This window comes from Tenrec ecaudatus, chromosome 1 (assembly GCF_050624435.1).
Source record: "Tenrec ecaudatus isolate mTenEca1 chromosome 1, mTenEca1.hap1, whole genome shotgun sequence".
In the NCBI taxonomy this organism is placed as follows: Eukaryota; Metazoa; Chordata; class Mammalia; order Afrosoricida; family Tenrecidae; genus Tenrec; species Tenrec ecaudatus.
In genome coordinates this window covers 85,621,425-85,640,811 of record NC_134530.1, presented here as the reverse complement: position 1 = coordinate 85,640,811, position 19,387 = coordinate 85,621,425, and the positions used below count along the sequence as shown (strand labels likewise).

The 19,387-nt window shown below is 42.1% G+C and overlaps 1 protein-coding gene across 4 annotated transcripts in view; it reads right to left on the bottom strand.

The window, feature by feature from the left end:
- The window catches only part of FGGY (FGGY carbohydrate kinase domain containing), a 540,059-nt gene that overhangs the window by 491,551 nt on the left and 29,121 nt on the right, over positions 1–19,387 (bottom strand). For all 4 annotated transcript variants that reach the window (XM_075556875.1, XM_075556868.1, XM_075556883.1 and 1 more), the window contains one exon: positions 10,643–10,857. In XM_075556875.1, the coding sequence (XP_075412990.1) occupies positions 10,643–10,843 (201 nt within the window). In that variant the 5' untranslated portion in view covers positions 10,844–10,857. The remainder of the gene's footprint in view (positions 1–10,642; positions 10,858–19,387) is intronic.

Below are 19,387 nucleotides of genomic sequence, written 5' to 3'. Positions count from 1 at the left end.
CTTGCAGATTATATTTCCGTGGTGATCATTACTATAGATCAAATAACTAGTTTATATAAATGATATAGCATATAGAACTCTTACAGTATCAAAAGGTAGGTTAAAAGTATTGTTGTTCAGATTCCATTTCATGCATATATGGGTTGTTTCTGCGATGTTGTTTAAGTTTAAATGTGCCTCTACAATCTCTGCAAAGGCTTAGTTTTTCACATGGTAGGGTTTGATCAAAGGTACTGTAGCCAAGAGGAATTACTGAGAGCCGAATGAAGGTCAAACATGATAGTGGGACAGGAGGAAAGTAAAAGGAAATAGAGGAAAGAAGTAAGAGGTAAATGACACTTCTAGAGGTATAAATATAGGCATGTATATATGCAAATATATTAATATATAAAAATAGTGATATAGGTCTATGTACATATACTTATATGTTAAGTATGAAGGTAGCAAACGAACATTGGGCCCCTACTCAAGTCCTCCCTCAATGCAAGAACACTTTGGTCTAATAACCTGGCATTCTGTGATGATCATCTTCCTGACACGACTTCCCACTGAAGTCAAAATGGGTGCATAAGCAAAAATGGTGAAGAAAGCTGGTAGTGCCCACCTATTATAAGATATAGCATCTGGGGTCTGAAAGGCTTGAAGTTAAACAAGAGGCTATCTAGCAGGGAAGCAACAAAGCCAAAATGGAAGAACCACACCAACCTAAGTGATCATGAGGTGTCAACAGGATCAGCAATCAGGTATCACAAGACAACAAACAACCATATTGATACAAATGAGGGGAGCTGAATTGAAGACCCAAAGTCCATCTGTAGACAATTAGACTTCCCCTCACAGAAGGGTCACAAGGAAGGGACGAGCCAGCCAGGGTGTAGTATAGCACCAACAAAACACACAACATTCCTCTAGTTCCTGAATGCTTACTCCCCTCCTCCACTATGATCACCCCAGTTCTACCTTAAAAATCTGGCTAGATCAGAGCATGTACACTGGTACAGATAAGAGCTCTTGACACCCACAGAATCTAAGACAGATAAACCCTCAGGAACACTAATGAGAGTAGTGATGCCATGAGGGTAGGAGAAGGAGGGGTGGGAGGGAGAAAGGAAGGGTAAGGGGGAACTGATTGCAATGATCATCACATAACACACACACACACACACCTCTGCCCCAAGGGGGACGAACTATAGGAACATGGGTGAAGGGAAGCAATGCATGGTGTTAAGATATGAAAATAATAATTTATAGTTAATCAAGGGTTCACAAGGGTGGAAGCACAGGGGAAGAAGGGAAAAAAGAGGAGCTGATACCATCGGCTCAAGTAAAAAGAAAATGTTTTGAAAATGATGATAACATGTATACAAATGTGCTTGATACAATTGATGTATAGATTGTGATAAAGAGCTGCAAGAGCCCTCCAAAAATGATTTATAATATTTTTAAAGGCTTTGTTTTTTTCTCCATCAGTGGATGGATGTAGACAAGTTTCTTCAGTCTCATTCCAAACAATCAAACTCATTGCCATCAAGTCCAGGCTTGAGACTCATAGCGAGTCTCACAGCAAGAAGACTCCCAGCGACCCTAGACCCAGAGTAAAACTAGCCCTGTGGGTTTCTGAGACTGCCGCTCTTTACATGAGTAGAAAGTCCCAGCTTTCTCCAGTGGACTGGCTGGTGGATTTGAACTCCTGACCAACTCATACTAACCAACTAGCAGCCCAACTCAAAACCGCTACACCCCCAGAGCACTTCAGTCTCCTGAGGGTGTCTTAACAAGTGGTTCAAGCAAACTGGCTTTTAAGGGGTCTGCTCAACCAGCTCAATCCAGTGCAGAGCTGTCAATTCAGAAGATTATGGTGACTTGTGGTGGGGGTGGTACCGAACAGGTATTCTTTCTCAAAGGACACTGGATAGTCATTGGGGTTTATTATGGAGTTTTAAGTAAACTAAAAACTATATTGGTGGGAAAAAATGTCAGGAGACATACACGAAGGAATGTTTTTTTTTCTTTTTGCACCATGACAATGGACTTTCTCATTTTTTTTATGGCATCAAGGGCCGTGGTAACCACAATTTTGTTGGGGAACCTTATTTCATCCACTTTGCAGCCCTGATCTTGCCTCCTCAGACCTCATTTTGTTCCCCAAACTCAAAGAATATTTAAAAGGAACAAAATGTGAATCCCTTGCAGATGCCAGAACTGCCAGTTTGAGGCAATGTAAATCAAAGAGCACAAAAATTCTCTAGGGCAGGATATCCACCACTGGCAGGGATCTGAAGAGGCAAGGCTGAAGAACAAACAAATCTGCCATGTACCAAGGTGGCCAAGTGTGGCCAAAATACTCCTCAGAAGCATGCATGGCAAGACATCCATCATCTCCTGCGCTTTGGCCATGTTTTCAAAGAGACCAATCTCTGGAGGAGAGCCATGCTTGGTAGATGGTGAGCAAGTAAGAGGAAGGCCTTCCCGGAGATAGACTGGCACAGTGGCCGCAACAATAAGCTCAAACATAACTGTGAGGATGATCCAGGACCAGACAGTGTTTCATTCTGTTGGACACAAAGTCACAGAATTGGGACAGACTCAATGTCATCTAATAAGATTCCATTACTCCTTAACTTACATGATAAGATCTGAAAAGAAACACACAAACCTGCTTCCCTAAATAAGGCTGCATTCACTGACAGAGGTGAGGGAGAGAATTTTGGAGACCATAGTTCAATCTACATCAAGCACTTACGTGTGCCAGGCACAGAGGATGGATGCTGAGAAGAGAGATGCATCCCTTCCAAGCTTCCAGTTCCAAGAAACTCTAATCCCAGAACCTCACCCACAGAATTAAATTGCCAATAACTGGCATCCTTGAACTTCATTTCTATTCCCTCCAAGTAATTCTGAGACTGTCGTTAGACAGGTCAACATTGAGCTCACACCAATTCTAGAATTTCTTTTCTTTTAAAAACAATTTTTAAAATTTTATTGGGGGTTCAAACAACAATCCATACATACATCCACTGTGTCAAGCACATTTGTATACCTCTTGCCATCATCATTCTCAAAACATTTGCTTTCTACTTGAGCCCTCGATATCAGATCTTCATTCTTTCCCCTTCCTCCCCAGTGCCCCCTCCCTCATGAACCATTGATAATTTATAAATTGCTATTTTGTCATATCTTACACTGTCCGCCATCTCACTTCACCCACTTCTCTGCTGTTCATCCCCCAGGAAGGAGGTTATACGTAGACCATTGTTCCCCCTTTCCACCCCACCTTCCCTCCACCCTCCCAGTATCGCCACTCTCACCACTGGTCCTGAAGGGATCATCTGTCCTGGATTCCCTGTATTTTCTGCTCCTATCTGTACCAGTGTGCATCTGCTGGTCTGGCCAGATTTGTAAGGTAGAATTGGGATCATGTTAGTGGGGGGGAGGGAACATTTAGGAACTAGAGAAGAGTTGTATGTTTTATCATTGCTACATTACACTCTGGCTGGCTCGTCTCCTCCACATGAACCTAGTGTAAGGGGATGTCCAATTGCCTACAGATGGTTCTTGGGTCCCCAATCTGCACTCCCCCTCATTCACAATGATTTGATTTTTGTTCTTTGATGCCTGATACCTGATTTCTTATTGGCCTCAGAGTCCCTCTCCCAGGGACACTTCTATCATCATCATCATCATCATCAGAACCAGAACCGGTCCTCGAAGATTCCCACTGTGATGCTTCTGTGAATGCCATTCTTCTGGTTTTCACTGTCTTCTCTTAGAATTCTCAAGTCACATTGTTCTCACCTTTTCTCCATTAGATGGGAGCGGTGAAGTCCAAGTTCCTCTTCTTCGTCCTTTCCTTTTACATTTCCTAGTCTACTGTGGAGTCCCTGAGTGGTGCAAAGTGTTACCATGGTTCAAGTCTACCCAGAGGTCAGTCACTGATAGCCCTGGGCAGCTCGAGAGGTCACCATCGGCCAGAAAGGCTCCATAGAAACTTGTTTTTGTTTTTAATTTAGGCTACAGTATTTTAGAGATGGAGTGAGCAAAAACTAGTTCCTGCCCTTTTGAAACACAGAAAGACAGATTATTTTTTAATTATTAAATATTGTGTCAGGCTCTATGAAAGGAAAGTTCAAGGTAGTGATCAAGTATTTAACAATTAAAATAAGAATTACTCGGGGATAACAGTGAGTTAAAAAAAAATCCCCTTAGGAACTGATTTTCAAGTTAGCAGAAGTTTTAAAGCAGCATCCTCCAATTGAAAGGAGCATTAATGATTTACTAGGTTAAGCCCTGGGCTCCTCACCATAATGCTGGTGGTTCAAAACCACCAGTCACTGGTGGAAAACTGTTTTCCATAAATATTTACACTCTCAGAAACCCAACAGAACAGTTCTGATAGGGTTATTATGAGTTGAAATCAACTTTATGATAGTGGGCTTGGGACATTTTTTTTCCTTTTTAATTATCCAGTAGAATTATTTTCTCTATTTGTTATACTTTTTAGCTTTTTTGACTTTTTTGGTATGGTTTTTTGGTTTATGAAATGCAGGATGGGTGAATCTATAGAGATAGTCATTGGATTGCTTCTTGGGGATACAGCAGGGGAGATTGGGGGGGATGTGGGGAGCTAATAACAAAGAGTAAAAAAAATAAGAAAACATTCTAAAATTGAGTGTGGTTAGGATTATACAGCTTCTTGATATGAATGGACTATTGTGTGTGTGTTATATATTGATTGTCTCAATAAAACTGTTTATGTTCTATAACAGAATGAACAGTTGATAAATATGTTGGCAGGGGCAGAAATAATGTGCAGGCAGAAGGAAATGTGTGCAAAACCCTGGGGGCTAGAGAGACGCTTGCATATTTGAACACGCTGAGGCTAGAAGGCAGAGAATTGGGAGAGGCATCATGAGGTGAGTCAGGAAAGCCCATTAGCACACCATGTGAACCATTTTGAGTTCTATCCAAATAGTAGGGTGAAGGAACAATAGTGAGAGTAATGATAACATGAGGGTAGAGGGAAGGTGGGGAGAGAAGGGGTAGAAAGGGAAACATCACAATGATCGACATATACCCCCCCGCCAGGGCGACGAACAACAGAAATGTGGATGAAAAGAGACAGCGGATGTGTAAGATATGAAAATAAAAATAATTTCTAAATTATCAAGGGTTCATGAATGGGAAGGATGGGAAGAAGGATGGGGGAAAAGAGGAGCTGATACCACAGGTTCAAATAGAAAATGTTTGGGAAATGATGAGGGCAACACATGTATAAATGTGCTTGATACACTGATATATGGTTTGTTATAAGAGCTGTAAGAGCCCCCAATAAGATGATTTATTAAAAAAAAATAGTAGTGTGATGCTTTTGTGGGCTATAAGCAAAAAAGTGGTATGAAATGGTTTGCATTACACCAGCTGCAAGGAAGCTGGGTTGGAGTGGGGAGATTCCTTACGAGGCCCTTACTAAAATCTAGATCACAGTGAAAGTGTGGTACTGGAGATGATCCCAAAGGTCTGATCCTTGACCCATCATACTTAGGCTGTTTACATACTACCTAGGAGACCCTGGAAAGGCCCACCTTTCTCTAGTTTTTTCAACTGTAAAATAGGAATAAGCCTTTTCCTGTCTAACTTGTAATGAGGATGTGATAGCTCTCCATGTGCTTTGTAAGCCATAAAGCCTCTGAGAATGTGCTCGTCACCCAAACCTGGTCCAATCCCTCTTCTGCCCTTACCTTCCCAACCATTACACAGAGCGCTAGTAACGTTTGGCTTGAACAAAACAGCACTTCATGGGCCTCATAGGTGTTAACTTTATCCTCATGCAATTGAACTACTTCATTTTGGGGGCAGAAGTTGTGGCATAGCTCCATATATATGCGCCAGTGCTTAGCAAAAAGCATAACGCATAGTAAGTGCTCAAGAAATATTCAAATAACTAAAAAAAAAAAGAAAATTGGCAGTGCCTGTTAACTAAATGATTAGTCCAGTTTACTTTCCTAATGGACATTAAGTACTAATCCTTTATTAACTTGTAATGCTCTCATCTAATTGGGGAAATTACGACTTACGGCTCCAAAAAAGGGATGAAGCCTCTAACAGGAACTGTGAATATCCCCAGGACATGTGTGCTTTCACAGAGCCATGTAGTCCTGCTAGGCACTGGCCCAATAAAAACTTGCCAGTTTTACACGCAGCTAGTAGTATGGAAGTGAAGACTATGCGGAATCATCATTCTGTGGTGCTAGGCCTGTCTGTCCCTCCCCAAACAAAAGCAACTCACTGCCATCGCGTCAAGTCTGACTCACTGCAACCCTATGGGACAAAGTGGAACTTTCCTGTACGTTTCCATGACTGTAACTCTTTACAGAAGTAGAAAGCTTCGTCTTTCTCCAGTGGAGTAGCTGGCCGGTTAGAACTGATAACCTTCTGGTTAGCAGCACACCCCATTACCACCACACAGAACCTCAATTTTTTCATGTGTCAAATAGGAAGGAAGGATGGCGGGTGTCCTGTCTACCTTACAGAGCTATTGCAACAAGCCAACAAAGTGAGAGGAGTCGTCCTTTTGTCATTCTTTCTAGGTAACATTAATTTCACAGACATTTATTGTGCCAGGCACTGTGTTAAATGCTGAGGACCAGGGGTGAATTTCTCTAAGAACTCAGTTAGTGGGGAGCAAGGAAACCAACAATTAAAACATGAGGGATCTTCAAAAACCTGTTGAAGCCACCCATTTAATCTGCTGATGGTGTATTTGATCTCCTCATGATGACGATGGTGAGCTATGGGGAAGCAGAAGCCTTTTCACACACTCGTTCCTCTAAGGTTTGCAAACGGTGAGGGATTATCCAGGGGACATCAAGAAATCTTTCCAAGAGGAAGTTGTGTTTCAACATACCTTAGAAGGTACCCAGGAATTAGACAGGTGTAGGAGGTGGAAAAAATGACAGTTATATTTCATTCACTCAAGTGTTCAACAAGCATTAACAGTCTCGTAAGGGCATGTATAATTTAGTAAACTGAGTACACAACAACCCAGGTAAGCTCATCAATGCACACACAATGGCAAATGCAGGAAGCTCCACAGAGCGTCATACAATCTCAAGGCAAGGGCGTGTAGAGAGAGGAGGCTGGAGAGTAAGGTAAGGAGAAGGGCATGCAGGTGTCAGCAGCAGCAGAAGCAGCAGCAGTCCAGTAGTCACAGCAGTAACAGCAGCAGCAGTGGAAGAAGCAGTAACAGCAGCAGCAGTGGAAGAAGCATGAAGGTGTCAGCAGCAGCAGAAGCAGCAGCAGCAGAAGCAGCAGCAGCAACATCCCACCTCTTCCTCTTATTAGTCATATGATACTGAACTGGTTATTTACCTCTTCCAACCTCATTTTATTTCCATCTGTAAAATGGAAATAACAATAAATACCTCCAAAGGCTAGTATGAAATAAAGTATAAAGTGCTTAACATAGTCCCTGGAACATAACTGGAACCCAATAAACATCAGCTGCCATTGGCATCATTGATTACCATCATCAACATTCTCATTATAAACCTGAGGAAGGAGGAATAATCTCCTCAGACAGTGTGAATGTTTTAAGGCAGTGGTTTTCAACCTTCCTAAGGCCACGACCCTTTCATACAGTTCCTCATGTTGTGGTGACCCCCCCCAACCATAACATTATTTTCATTGCTACTTCATAACGGTAATTTTGCTACTGTTATGAATTGGGTGACCCCTATGAAAGGGTCATTCGACCCCCAAAGGGTCACGACCCACAGGTTGGGAACCACTGATTTAAAGGAAAGAAAGAAGTACAACTTCTCTGGGGCTCACAACTTCCTGGAATGGAGAAGCAAGGACAGACCACGATATGTTCTGTCCCCTAGACCATTGCTCCTCAAAATTCTACACAGATAAAACTCAAACTATTAGAGTGACTCGCTACAGTTATTTGATTTTTCAGTATTTTACCTTAGGAATTTATTCTCCATAACTCACTCATTTTTGTTCTAAGAAAGAAAGAAACAAACAAACGGCCATTAAGTGAGATCCAATGATTATTAGCAGACTCACATAGGGTTTCCAAGACTCTAAATGTTTATGGGAACAGACAGCCTCATCTTTCTCTGGAGAAGTGACTGGTGGGTTTGAACTGGAAACCTGATACTCAGTAGTCCATTGCCTAACCCACAACACAGCATCGTATTGTTTATATGATTTTTCAAATTGTGCAGCACCACACAAAGCCTCGTTCTTGCTCATATCCAGGCCCTATTACAGTATTTTGCAGGCCTTAACTCATTTCACCTCCAGCAATCCTATGGGGATTGGCACAATTATTATTCCCATTTTCCAGATGAGAAAACTGAGACGAGATGTCAATTCAGGTAATCTGGCTCTACAGTCTGTGCGCTTAACCACTTCGGTGTGCTTCCTCTCACACATAAGGATGCTTTTTCTTAAAATCTTGTTTCAGCTTGCTGCTCCAAGTAGATGGATCCTATCCCATCCATAGGCACATCATCATACGCTCCTTGAGCGAATGGCTAGAGGCCCGCTGGCTTTATTCAGGGTTGCTACAGTCAACAAGCACCACTTGGAACTAATGATCACAGAACTCAGTGAGGCTAACGGGGCTCCAACAAATGACAAGTTGGCCACCACGGGGAGTTGATTAAAAATCTACCATTAAACCAAGCTGTAACTTAGCAGAGACCTGTTTTTTTTTTTTAAGTACCTTTTCATCAGGGGATTACATTTTCTTCAGACAATTTCCTTAATGGAAAGAAAGGCTATATGTTAGAACAAAGGAGACCCAAGGGCAAAGAGCAGAAGATTCTCGCAGCACGGCAGAGGCAGGGGAGGGAGGGAGACCGGGAGCCAGGGGGGAAATTAAACAGGCAGAAGAGAAGATGTGACCCCTCTTTTATCCCTGGGCGATTCTCCTGTGCCACTCACCCCACCTCCTCCCTCGGCCTTCTTCTCTGGGGCACTCGCAGCAGCCCAGAGCTCATGCAAGTTTGAACAGCCTGATCACGAAGGGCGGAATGGTGAATCGTCCAGCTGCAAATTACCAAGCACCTCATGAATATTTAAGGACCTAAACTAGGGACTGGGAGGTAAAGGAAAACAGGATTTTATTTCTCCCTTGAGGGAGCAGGGGGGGGGGGGGGGCAGGCGGGAATGGTACCAAAGAGGCTCTGCTATTCCTGATCCCCAGGAAATAAAATAATCATATGGCCAAATGAAACTTTAGAATTTAACAAGTATGATCCAGTTTCTTTCCCCAAGCCAGCAGGTTGAGCCCAATGCTCTGCTACAGCCAAAGCCACTATGCGTGAATAATGTGTGCATGTCTCCTGTCCGACAGTCTCCGGTCCAACCTGATTTCCGCACTTGCTCGGAGCAGACTGTGTTCTCATGCCTCCAGCTCTTTCCCAAATGCTGTTGCCCTCACTTGTCCATTGGGGGTGGGTGGGGTGGAGAATGTGAAAAGGAAGCTGTGGATCAGACTGCTTCAGCTTCCCTCCTACTTCTGTGGCTTCCTAAGTGCATGGATGTTGGTAATATTACTTCACCGCCTCTCTCTTTCTATTTTCTCCTCAAAAATAAAAAAAAGATGGGGCTAGTGACGTGATTGTGGTGAGCAGCTATGTTGTGAGCAGCGATTGAGCCAGCCCTGACTCATGGAGAGGCCGTTACAATGGGATGAAGAACTCCGTGATGGCTTTCGGGTCAGAGTGCGGTGATCCACACGGGTATCCCCAGGCCTTCCTTCCTAGTCACTGAAGCCCTGAAGCTCTGGAGAAAGATGTTCAGCATCCCAGCAAAGTCCAAGCCTTCACTGACAGATGCGCGGTGATGACACATGAGCTGCACTGGCTGGGAACTGAACCAGGTGTCCCGCGTGAAAGGCCAGAATTCTTCCGCGGAGTTCACACTGCTCTCTGATCAGATGCAGGGTGTTTCACGACTGACTCACGGCAACTCCGTGTGGATCAGGGCAGACTGTGCATCAGATGGGGTTGTCGATGGATGGTTCTTCAGAAGCAGGTCACCACCAGGCCTTTTTTCTTAGAGAATAATCCAATTCAGTCATCGAGGCGATGGCAACTCATAGTGACCACATAAGGCCGGGCAGAAGCACCCCATTGAGTTCCCAAGACTGTGACTCTTTGTAGGAGTTGAAAGCCTCATTCTTCTCCCATGGAACGGCTAGTGGTTTCGCACTGTTGACCTTATGGTTGGAACCCCAATGCATAGCCAACTACGCCTCCAGGCCTCCTCGGGGGAAGAAGACTCGCACATTTTTGTGAGGATTCCACTGCACAATCTATATTAATATGTTCTACACAGCGTGTGGCATGTGAAAAAGGCACAACATGCATTATCTATGACATGAGTGAGTTTTCCAGAGTCTGCAACTTCTTCTGCATCGATCCTGAGCCTCCTCAAAGAAGCAGCTCTCTCCCCAGTTCTAGTCACAGTTACTGTGCTCCTGCTACCTCCCCATCGTTATCGCAGTTGTTCACTAATCTCTGCCACTAGACCGTGAGTTCCCTACAGGCACAGTCTCTGTCGAGCGGTCACAGGGTGGGTGCAGGGGGGCACGTGGAGGGAGCAAACTCCACAAGGTGGCCCATACCTTTGTGACGACACTGCATGCTGCCCAGATATCCTCGGAGGACTGCTCATGGTGGTTGCACTGAAGCTCCCACTGTTTAATTGGTTGCTCTGCAAAGGCCACGAGGATCCCCTTCTGGTCTACCAGAGCAGCTCGGACGCTGCCTGTGCCAACATCCACGCCCACATAGAAGCTCCTGGGTCCCTGTTCTCCAGCAGACATTGTGGCCTCTCGACCTGTGGGGATCAAATAAAAAGACCATGAGAAGGTGAGCAGGTCTGCCAAGTACTCAGAAAACACCTGAAAAGTGAAGAAACTACCAATGGGAGGAAGAAGTGCAGTTAACGAATTGGTTGCTGTCTTACATTGAATTCCACCACCTGCCAGTCATTGGTGTGCGGTGGTGGTGGTGGTGGTGGTGGTGGTGGTGGTGGTGGTGGTGGTGGTGGTGGTGGTGGTGGTGGTGGTGGTGGTGGTGGTGGTGGTGGTGGTGATGGTGGTGGTGGTGGTGGTGGTGGAGGTGGTGGTGGAGGTGGTGGAGGTGGTGGTGGAGGTGGTGGTGATGATGGTGGTGATGGTGGAGGTGGTGGTGGTGCTGGTGATGGTGGACGTGGTGGTGGTGGTGGTGGTGGTGGTGGTGGTGGTGGTGGAGGTGGTGGTGGAGGTGGTGGTGGAGGTGGTGGTGATGGTGGTGGTAGTGGTGTGCGGTGGTGGTGGTGCTGGTGATGGTGGAGGTGGTGGTGGTGGTGGTGGTGGTGGTGGCGGTGGTGGTGGTGGTGGCGGTGGTGGTGGTGTGCGGTGGTGGTGGTGGTGGTGGTGGTGGTGTGTGTGTGTGTGTGTGTGTGTGTGTGTGTGTGTGTGTGTGTCGCTACGAGGCTAGGAGCGATGGAATACTTTAAATAACAGCAGGAACACCAAAGGTGAAGAGGTCTCAGTGGAGCTTCCAGAGTCAGAACAGGCTACAAAAAAATAACCTCTTCATTTCCGAGGGATGAGCCACGGACAACATCATGTAGAGCAATAGAACAGTGTCAGGTAGAGAGCTGCTGGAGGATGGGACTCCCAGTATGAAAGGCTGTCAAAATACAACCAGGGAGGAAATGCCCGCTCAGTGTAGGCTCTTCCATAACGGCTCAGTGCTTTGGGGACCTTCATTTGCTAATGGGGCATGACTCAGAGTGAAAAGAAACATGGGAGAAAGGGGGAACCTATAACACTGATTGACATATAACCCCCTCCCAGGGGTACAAGCAACAGAAAAGTGGGTGAAAGGGGATAGTGGTCAGTGTAAGACATGAAAAAAAAATAATTTATCAAGGGCTCATAAGGAGGGAATGTGGGGGAGGGGTAGGAAATGAGCCAATACTAAGGGCTCAAGTAGAAACAAAATGTTTTGAAAATGATGATGGTAACATATGTACAAATGTGCTTGACACAACGGATGGATATATGGATTGTGATAAGAGTTGTAAGAGCCCCAGTAAAATGATTTTTTAAATGAGAAGAAACAGCTGTAAACCTCCATTAACAATCAGAATAATCAGAGCATATATGAAGCATAAATCTAGCAAAACTGGAAGTCGTCAAAGATCAAATGGAGACATTTCCAGCCTTACAAAAGCCTGATTGGCAGATAACCAACCAAAGGGCCAGAAACTATGGGGAAAAGAGGCAGGATGGCCCCCAGACAACAAGTATTGGAAGACAGTCAGCAATGCCCAGAGAAGATCCACTCAGAGGGATATGCTGTACTTTCTGACAGTAAGAATTGGAATTTATGATGGGCAGACCCACATTTCTTCAGGTGGGAGAAGAGCGATGCTTCCTGACAGAATCTCCTGCCCCATTGATTACCATTGATTACCATCAATTACCACTGATTGGTAGCAGGAACCATTTCAGTGAGCTCTGCTCCTCAGCACAGCTGATTTTCTGGTCCCCGAGGCATTCCGACCAGCCAAACGGCGTAACTGAAAGAGCTCTGCATGAGCAACTTGTTGCGGACACAATCAGGACCCAAGCTTAACTTTTTGCTTGTTTGGGATTTTGTTTGTTTCTTTTTTTTTTCCTTCCTCCTCCTACCTGTTTTGAGCTTTGGTGACCTCACCAACCACCTGCCCACCACCCCTCCACAGTACATGTGCTAACAAAATAACCCCATCAAAGAGCAGGTTTCCCATCCACGAGACAGTTATATTTTCATTTGCTTTTTCGGGTTTTTTACTTGGTTTCTACTACGATATTCCCATATTTCCAGAGTTCTCTCCAACTTCCTCTTCCAGTGCCCCCTTCTGGTGTAGCTCTACTACCCTCATGTGAAACCCACTCCCCTGCAGAAACAGGCAGTCCTTTTTCATGAACATCCACTGGAACAGCTCCCCACACCAACCCCAGGAGTGCACACACAGACTCACCTACTTCCCATTGCGATAGCAACATAAATTAGCATCCATACCAGGCCCTTATCTTTTGTTGCTTGTCTCCCAGCAATTCCACCCATTTTTATTTTCTCCACTCTTTTTTCTCATGGCATGTTTCATTAAAGTTATAATTTCTGATTATCCCTATTAAAATATATTTTCCTATTACTTTAATCAATGTGTTGGAATCTCCAGGCAAACACTTATCATTATTATTAACTTTATTTTATTTTCGCTTGTTATCCTACCTACCTATCTTCCCTGCTTTCCCATCCTTCTCTCCTTTTCTCCATTTTACCACTGTATATTTTCCAGCTCCAATTAGATCTCCCCAATATCACTAGACAGAGTGAAATGCCTCTACATAACCAGCATCTCACACAGCACTAGCAGCTGTACCAAGATGCTGAGGAAACCACAGTCAACCACAATAAAGAAATAAACAAACAAAAATCAATAAAAACAAACACACACAAAAATCACCAAAACACAACAGAAGCTATGAAAGTAACAGATATAGAATTATAAGCAATGAAAGATGTGGGATCACTCAAGATAACAATGGAAGAAATTGAAAACGAAGATCCTAAACCAAACAGAACACCAGAAGGTAAACAAAGAGATAACAGACCTAGATAGCATAGGAACAGACCTGAGGATTAGAATGGGAAAAAGGAAAATCAAATCAGTTAGCAAGAAGACAACCATACTGACTAATCAATGAAAGATACAATTCACAAAAAAGCAAAGGACCTACCTCGTAGGAAGTAGGAGAATGATGTGGGGAAACAATCAAAAGAAACAACCTAAGTCTCAACGGGATCTTGGAAGAAAAAGAAACAAAAAAATGTACAAAGAAAATAGTAAAAGAAATTACAAAAGAAAATATCTCAACCATCACAAAGAAGGGAGGATATACCTATTCAAGAAGCTGAGAGAACCAAAAATAGGATGAATCCTAAAGGCAGCTACAGAAAAAAGAACCATTACATCCAAAGGATAACAGATAGGGATAAGCAGACTATAAAGGCAAGAAGACAACGGAATGAGATATGTAAAGTTCTGAAAGGGAAAAACTGCCAACCAAGAATCTTATATCCATAAAAAGTATCCTTCAAATATGAAGGAGAAATAAAGGTATTTCCAGACATCAAGAAACTTACGGAATTCTTAAAAACAAGACCAGCATTATAAAAAAGTATTAACCAAACCACTAAGGACAGAGAATCAACAACAGCAGGTAAATCTGAAAGAATCAGATAGGACACCACCATCCATCCAGAAACAAGCATGAAGAAGGGGGCACAGAAATAGAGGAGGAACAAGGAACTCAATAAAACAAAACAAATTTAACAATTAGAGAAAAAAACCCACAGCAACAAACCCTAATATGTCAATAATGATACAGAATGTATGTAAATATACCAATCATAAGACAGAAAGTAGCAGTTACTGGATTAGAAAACAAGACCTATATATTTGCTGCCTACAAGAGACACACTTTAACTCAAAAACAAAACAAAAGACTAAAAATCTAAGGATGGCAAAAAAAATCTAGCAAGCTAACAGCAACCATAAAAAGACAGAAGTAGCAATATAATCTCTGACAAAGTCAATTTCAAGGCAAATAAGATACGGTGAGACAAGAATGGCGCCTACCTATTATTAGAGAAACAATACACCCATAGCATAACCTTAAACATATATGGACCAAATGATTAATCAAATGCTACAGAGTTTAAAACAAAAACAAACAGCTTGACAATAACTGTAGGAAACTTCAACACAACACTCAAGGAAAACTGATCCTAAGGGAAGAAACTCAATACATAAACAGAAGCGCTAAACAACACAATCAACGAGCTGACCTCTTAGACATGTAGAAAGCACTACATTCAATAACAACACATCCTTCTCCAGCAAATGATACATACTCTAGAACAGATCATATGTTACACCACAAGGCAAGCCTCAAGTTCAAAAACACTGAGCTCCTACAATCCATCTTTTCAAAGCACAAGTCTATAAAAATGGAAATCAATAATAGGAATATAAGCACAAACACATGGACGCTGAACAACATACTACTTAAAAATGACTTGGATTTAAGAAATGTCTTGAAACAAATGATAACAACAACACAATATACAACAACTTTTAGAACACAACAAAAGCAGTTATCAGAAGGCAAGTGAGAGCAATCAACACATAGTTGAAAAAAAGGTGAGATCCAAAATCAGCACTTTAACACAAACCTCCAATAACTAGAACAAGGGAAAGTAACAGAATCTCTCCAACAGTAGAAGAAGATCAATAATAAAGATTAGAGCAGAAATAAACAAACTGGAAAACAAAAAAAATAATGAAAATTAAGAAGTCGATTTTTATAAAAAGATGGACACAACTGACTAATTGTTAGCAAGCTTTATAAAAATAAGGTGAGAAATGATGCTAATAGAGATGAAAGGTTGACACCACAACAAGAACTGACTAATTGCTAGCAAGCTTGATAAAAATAAGGTGAGAAATGATGCCAATAGATGAAAGGTTGACACCACAACAAGACTGTTCTCCAACAAGACTGATAATTAAAAAGAAATGGACAAATGCCTAAAAATGCATCATCTATCCACATTAACATAAACATATATAGAAAACTTTAACAGATTTATAACAAAATAAGAAACATAAGTCATCAAGAACTTCCAACCATGGCAAGCCCAGGACCAGGTGGCTTCACAAGGCTGTCATCAATTCTACAAAGACTATTCAAGACTACAGAAAACTACCGAACTCTTTATGAAGCATAACCTTCATTCTAAAACCAAGAAAATGCCCAAAAATACAGAAGACTACAGACCAATATCCCTTATGAACATAGAAGTAAAAATTCCCAACAATATTCTGGCCAGTAGAATCCAATAACAATAACATGACAAATGAGATTCATACCCAGAATGCAAGGATGGTTCAAAATTAGAAAAACAATTAATGCATAGCAAGATAAAAAATAATAATAAAAGCCACATGACCATATCACTAGATGCTCAAAAAGCATTTGACAACAACCAAGATCCACCTCTAGTTAAAAAAAAAAAAAAAGGAGGAAGACGGAAATAGAAGGAACTTTCTCAACATGATAAAGGATACCTGTAAAAACAAAACAAAAAAACCCAACATAAACAAAAACTGCTAATATCACACTGAAAGGGGAAAAGCATTTCCCCTGAAAAAAGGGAACTAAGCAAGAGTTCCCCATATCACCTTTCCAATTCAACATTGTGCTGTAAGTCCTAAGCAGAAATGTCAAAACAAAAAGAAACCAAGGGAATACAATTGGGAAAACAAGTAGTGAAGCTCTTGCTATTTTCAGAGTATATGGTTTTATATGAAGTGAACCCCTGGGGCTCCATAAAAAGAGTGTTGGAAACAAATGAGGGATCTGTGAAAGTATCAAGATACAAGATGAAAAATCAGAAACTGGATTCCCATATAGCAGCGATGAGAGCTCTGAAAAAGAAACTGAAAAAACAACCCCATTTACAATAGCCACACACAAAAAAAGTGAAAAACTAGGAATAAACCTAACCAAATAAATAAAACACCTATACAAAGAAAATCATAAAATATTACTAAAAGAAGTCAAATAGACCTATGCAAATGGAAGAATATCTCCATGTTCATGGATAGGAAGACTTAATATGTAAAAGTTTCACCAGTACCTAAAGAAATCTATAAATACAACAAAATTCTGATCCAATCCCAACTTTATTCCTTAAGGAAATGGGAAAAACTAATTCCCAGCTTCATATTAAGAGGGAAAGCAAATAACTTCTCGAAAAGAACAAAGGAGGAGGTCTGGCAGCGCCCCAACTGACACCTGTTACACAGCCACAGTAGTCAAAACAGCCTGGTACTAGAGCCATAGAGAAATGGACCAAGACAGAAAACTCAGAAATAAAAGCATCCAGCTACAGACAATTAAACTTTGACAAAGGACAACAACAACTAAAAATCTTTAAATGGGAAAAGGATACACTTTTCAACAAATGGTCCTGGAAAAATTGGATCTCCATCTGCAGAGGAATTAAACACAGTCCATACCATACTTACCCCATGCACAAAAATGAACACAAGACAGATTAGAAACCTTAATGTAAATCCCAGCGCAATAAGGATCATCAATGAGAAAATTGGGATAAACTTAAGGCCCCATTGAAGGGCATACACAGACTACCAAACATTAAAAAAGAAACACGCATATTAGAAGACAAAATAGATGGCAAGTACCTATTAAAAATAAAGCATTATGCATTTCAGAAGGTTTCATCAAAAAAAGTAAAACAAGAGCCCACTGGTAGGGTAAAAATATGTATCAATGACCTAATGAACAAGGGACTAATTATTAAAATCTATAGAATTCTGCAACACCTGCTTGAGAAAAAATAAATTAAATAATCAAATTAAAAGGTGAGCAATAGGCATGAACAGACAATTCGCAACGGGCGACCCTCTAATGGCTAACAAACACAGGAGGAAAGCCTTATCGTCATTAGCCACCTAAGAGATGCAAATCAAAATAACAATGAGATATCATCCATCTTATATCCACAAAGCTAGCCCAATTCAAATAAAAAGATAACAACAAATGCTGGGGTAGATGAGGAGACATTGGAGTTCTTTTACATTGCTGGTGGCCTGGTAAATATGTACCACTCTTGTGAAAATCAATATGGAGATGTCCAAATCAACGAGCATACCACCCAGGAAGAGCTTTGCTGGGCACAGACTCCCAAAGATATGAGACCCAACGGGAACAGACACATGCTCTCCCATGTTCATTGCAGCACAGTTCACAATCGCAGGAAGTCATAAATAGCCCAGATGCCCATCAATAGAAAAACAGAGAAACCAGTACATAGTGAAATATTATGCATCCCTTAAGAAGATCAATGAAACCATTAAACTCCTTATGACATAGAAGATCCTGGAAACCACTATGATGAGTGATGTTAGGCTATCGCAAAATGACAAACACGATATGAGTTCACTAGCATGAGGATAAACACCACGATGAAGGCAGGCCCCTTCTAAAGCAGCCTCCTAAGGAGTGAGCTAGAGAACCTCTAACCTCCATGAAACACATCACCCCTCCGTATTGACAGAATGGACTTGGGGCTCACATTTAATTGTAGCCCAGATCTAAGAACAATTCGTTCGTATGTCATGGCCCTGCTCGATACTAGAGAGCACTGAAGATATGGACACTACAGCAAAATGTAGTGAAGAAACTAGATGACACCCGGCTCTCATAAAGAATAGCATCTGGAGTCTTAAAGGCTTCTCTTCAAACAAGGTGAGGCGTCACCCACGTCTACATGGAAGAAACTCAACAGCTGGTATGTGATCCAAGGACTGAAAGCAATATAGTCCAAATCTGAAAGAGAAAGAGTATCAGAGCTTAGATTGTGAGTATCTGGTTCGCAGAAAGCTATGGATGACAGTGGGAGTCCAAAATTCACTTGCAGGATCCCCACATGAAGCCTCAGTCAAAGAACCTACTAGATTGTAGAGCCATGGTTCTCAACCTTCCTAATGCCATGACCCTTTCATACAGTTCCTCGTGTTGTGGTGACCCCCCAACCATAACATTACTTTTATTGCTACTTCATAACTGCCATTTTGCTACTGTTATGAATCGGGTTACCCTTTGAAAGGGTTGTTCAACCCCCAAAGGGAGCAAGACCCACAGGTTAAGAACCACTGATTTAGAGGTTCTGAAAAGATGACATAACGGTGTGTGACAAAAAAGGCCAGATTTGTGGCAGAAGGGGGACTGTTTTTGCCACCACAACAAAGCACCTGCTTATTCAGCCATCTCAGTGTGCCAGTTTTGGGCAAAATACAGCATGCCTCTCTTGCCCCATGCACCTGACTTACCTGACCTCACTCCTTGTGAGACTTCTTTTTGTTTCCACAACTAAAGAGCGACATGAAAGGACAGCAATTTGACAACATAGAAGAGATGAAGGGGGAAAAATATGAGGGAGGGGCTGTCAGCCATCCAAAAAGATGAGTTTGGAAAATGTTTCCAAGAATGGAATCGTAAATTTGACAAATGCATTAAGTGTTATCACTTTGAAGGTGATAAGATTTTTATTTAAAAATTTTAAATACATAGCTTTTAAAAAAATCCATTTGGGGGGACACCTCCTCATATGATCAAGAAGCAATGACATTAAAGGAAGACGTCCACGCTCTACTGAAGGGATCAGTGCAAAACAAGTCTCTAAGAACTATGTTAGGCCAGGCGGACTAGAGACACAAATTAAGAGACCCTCAGATG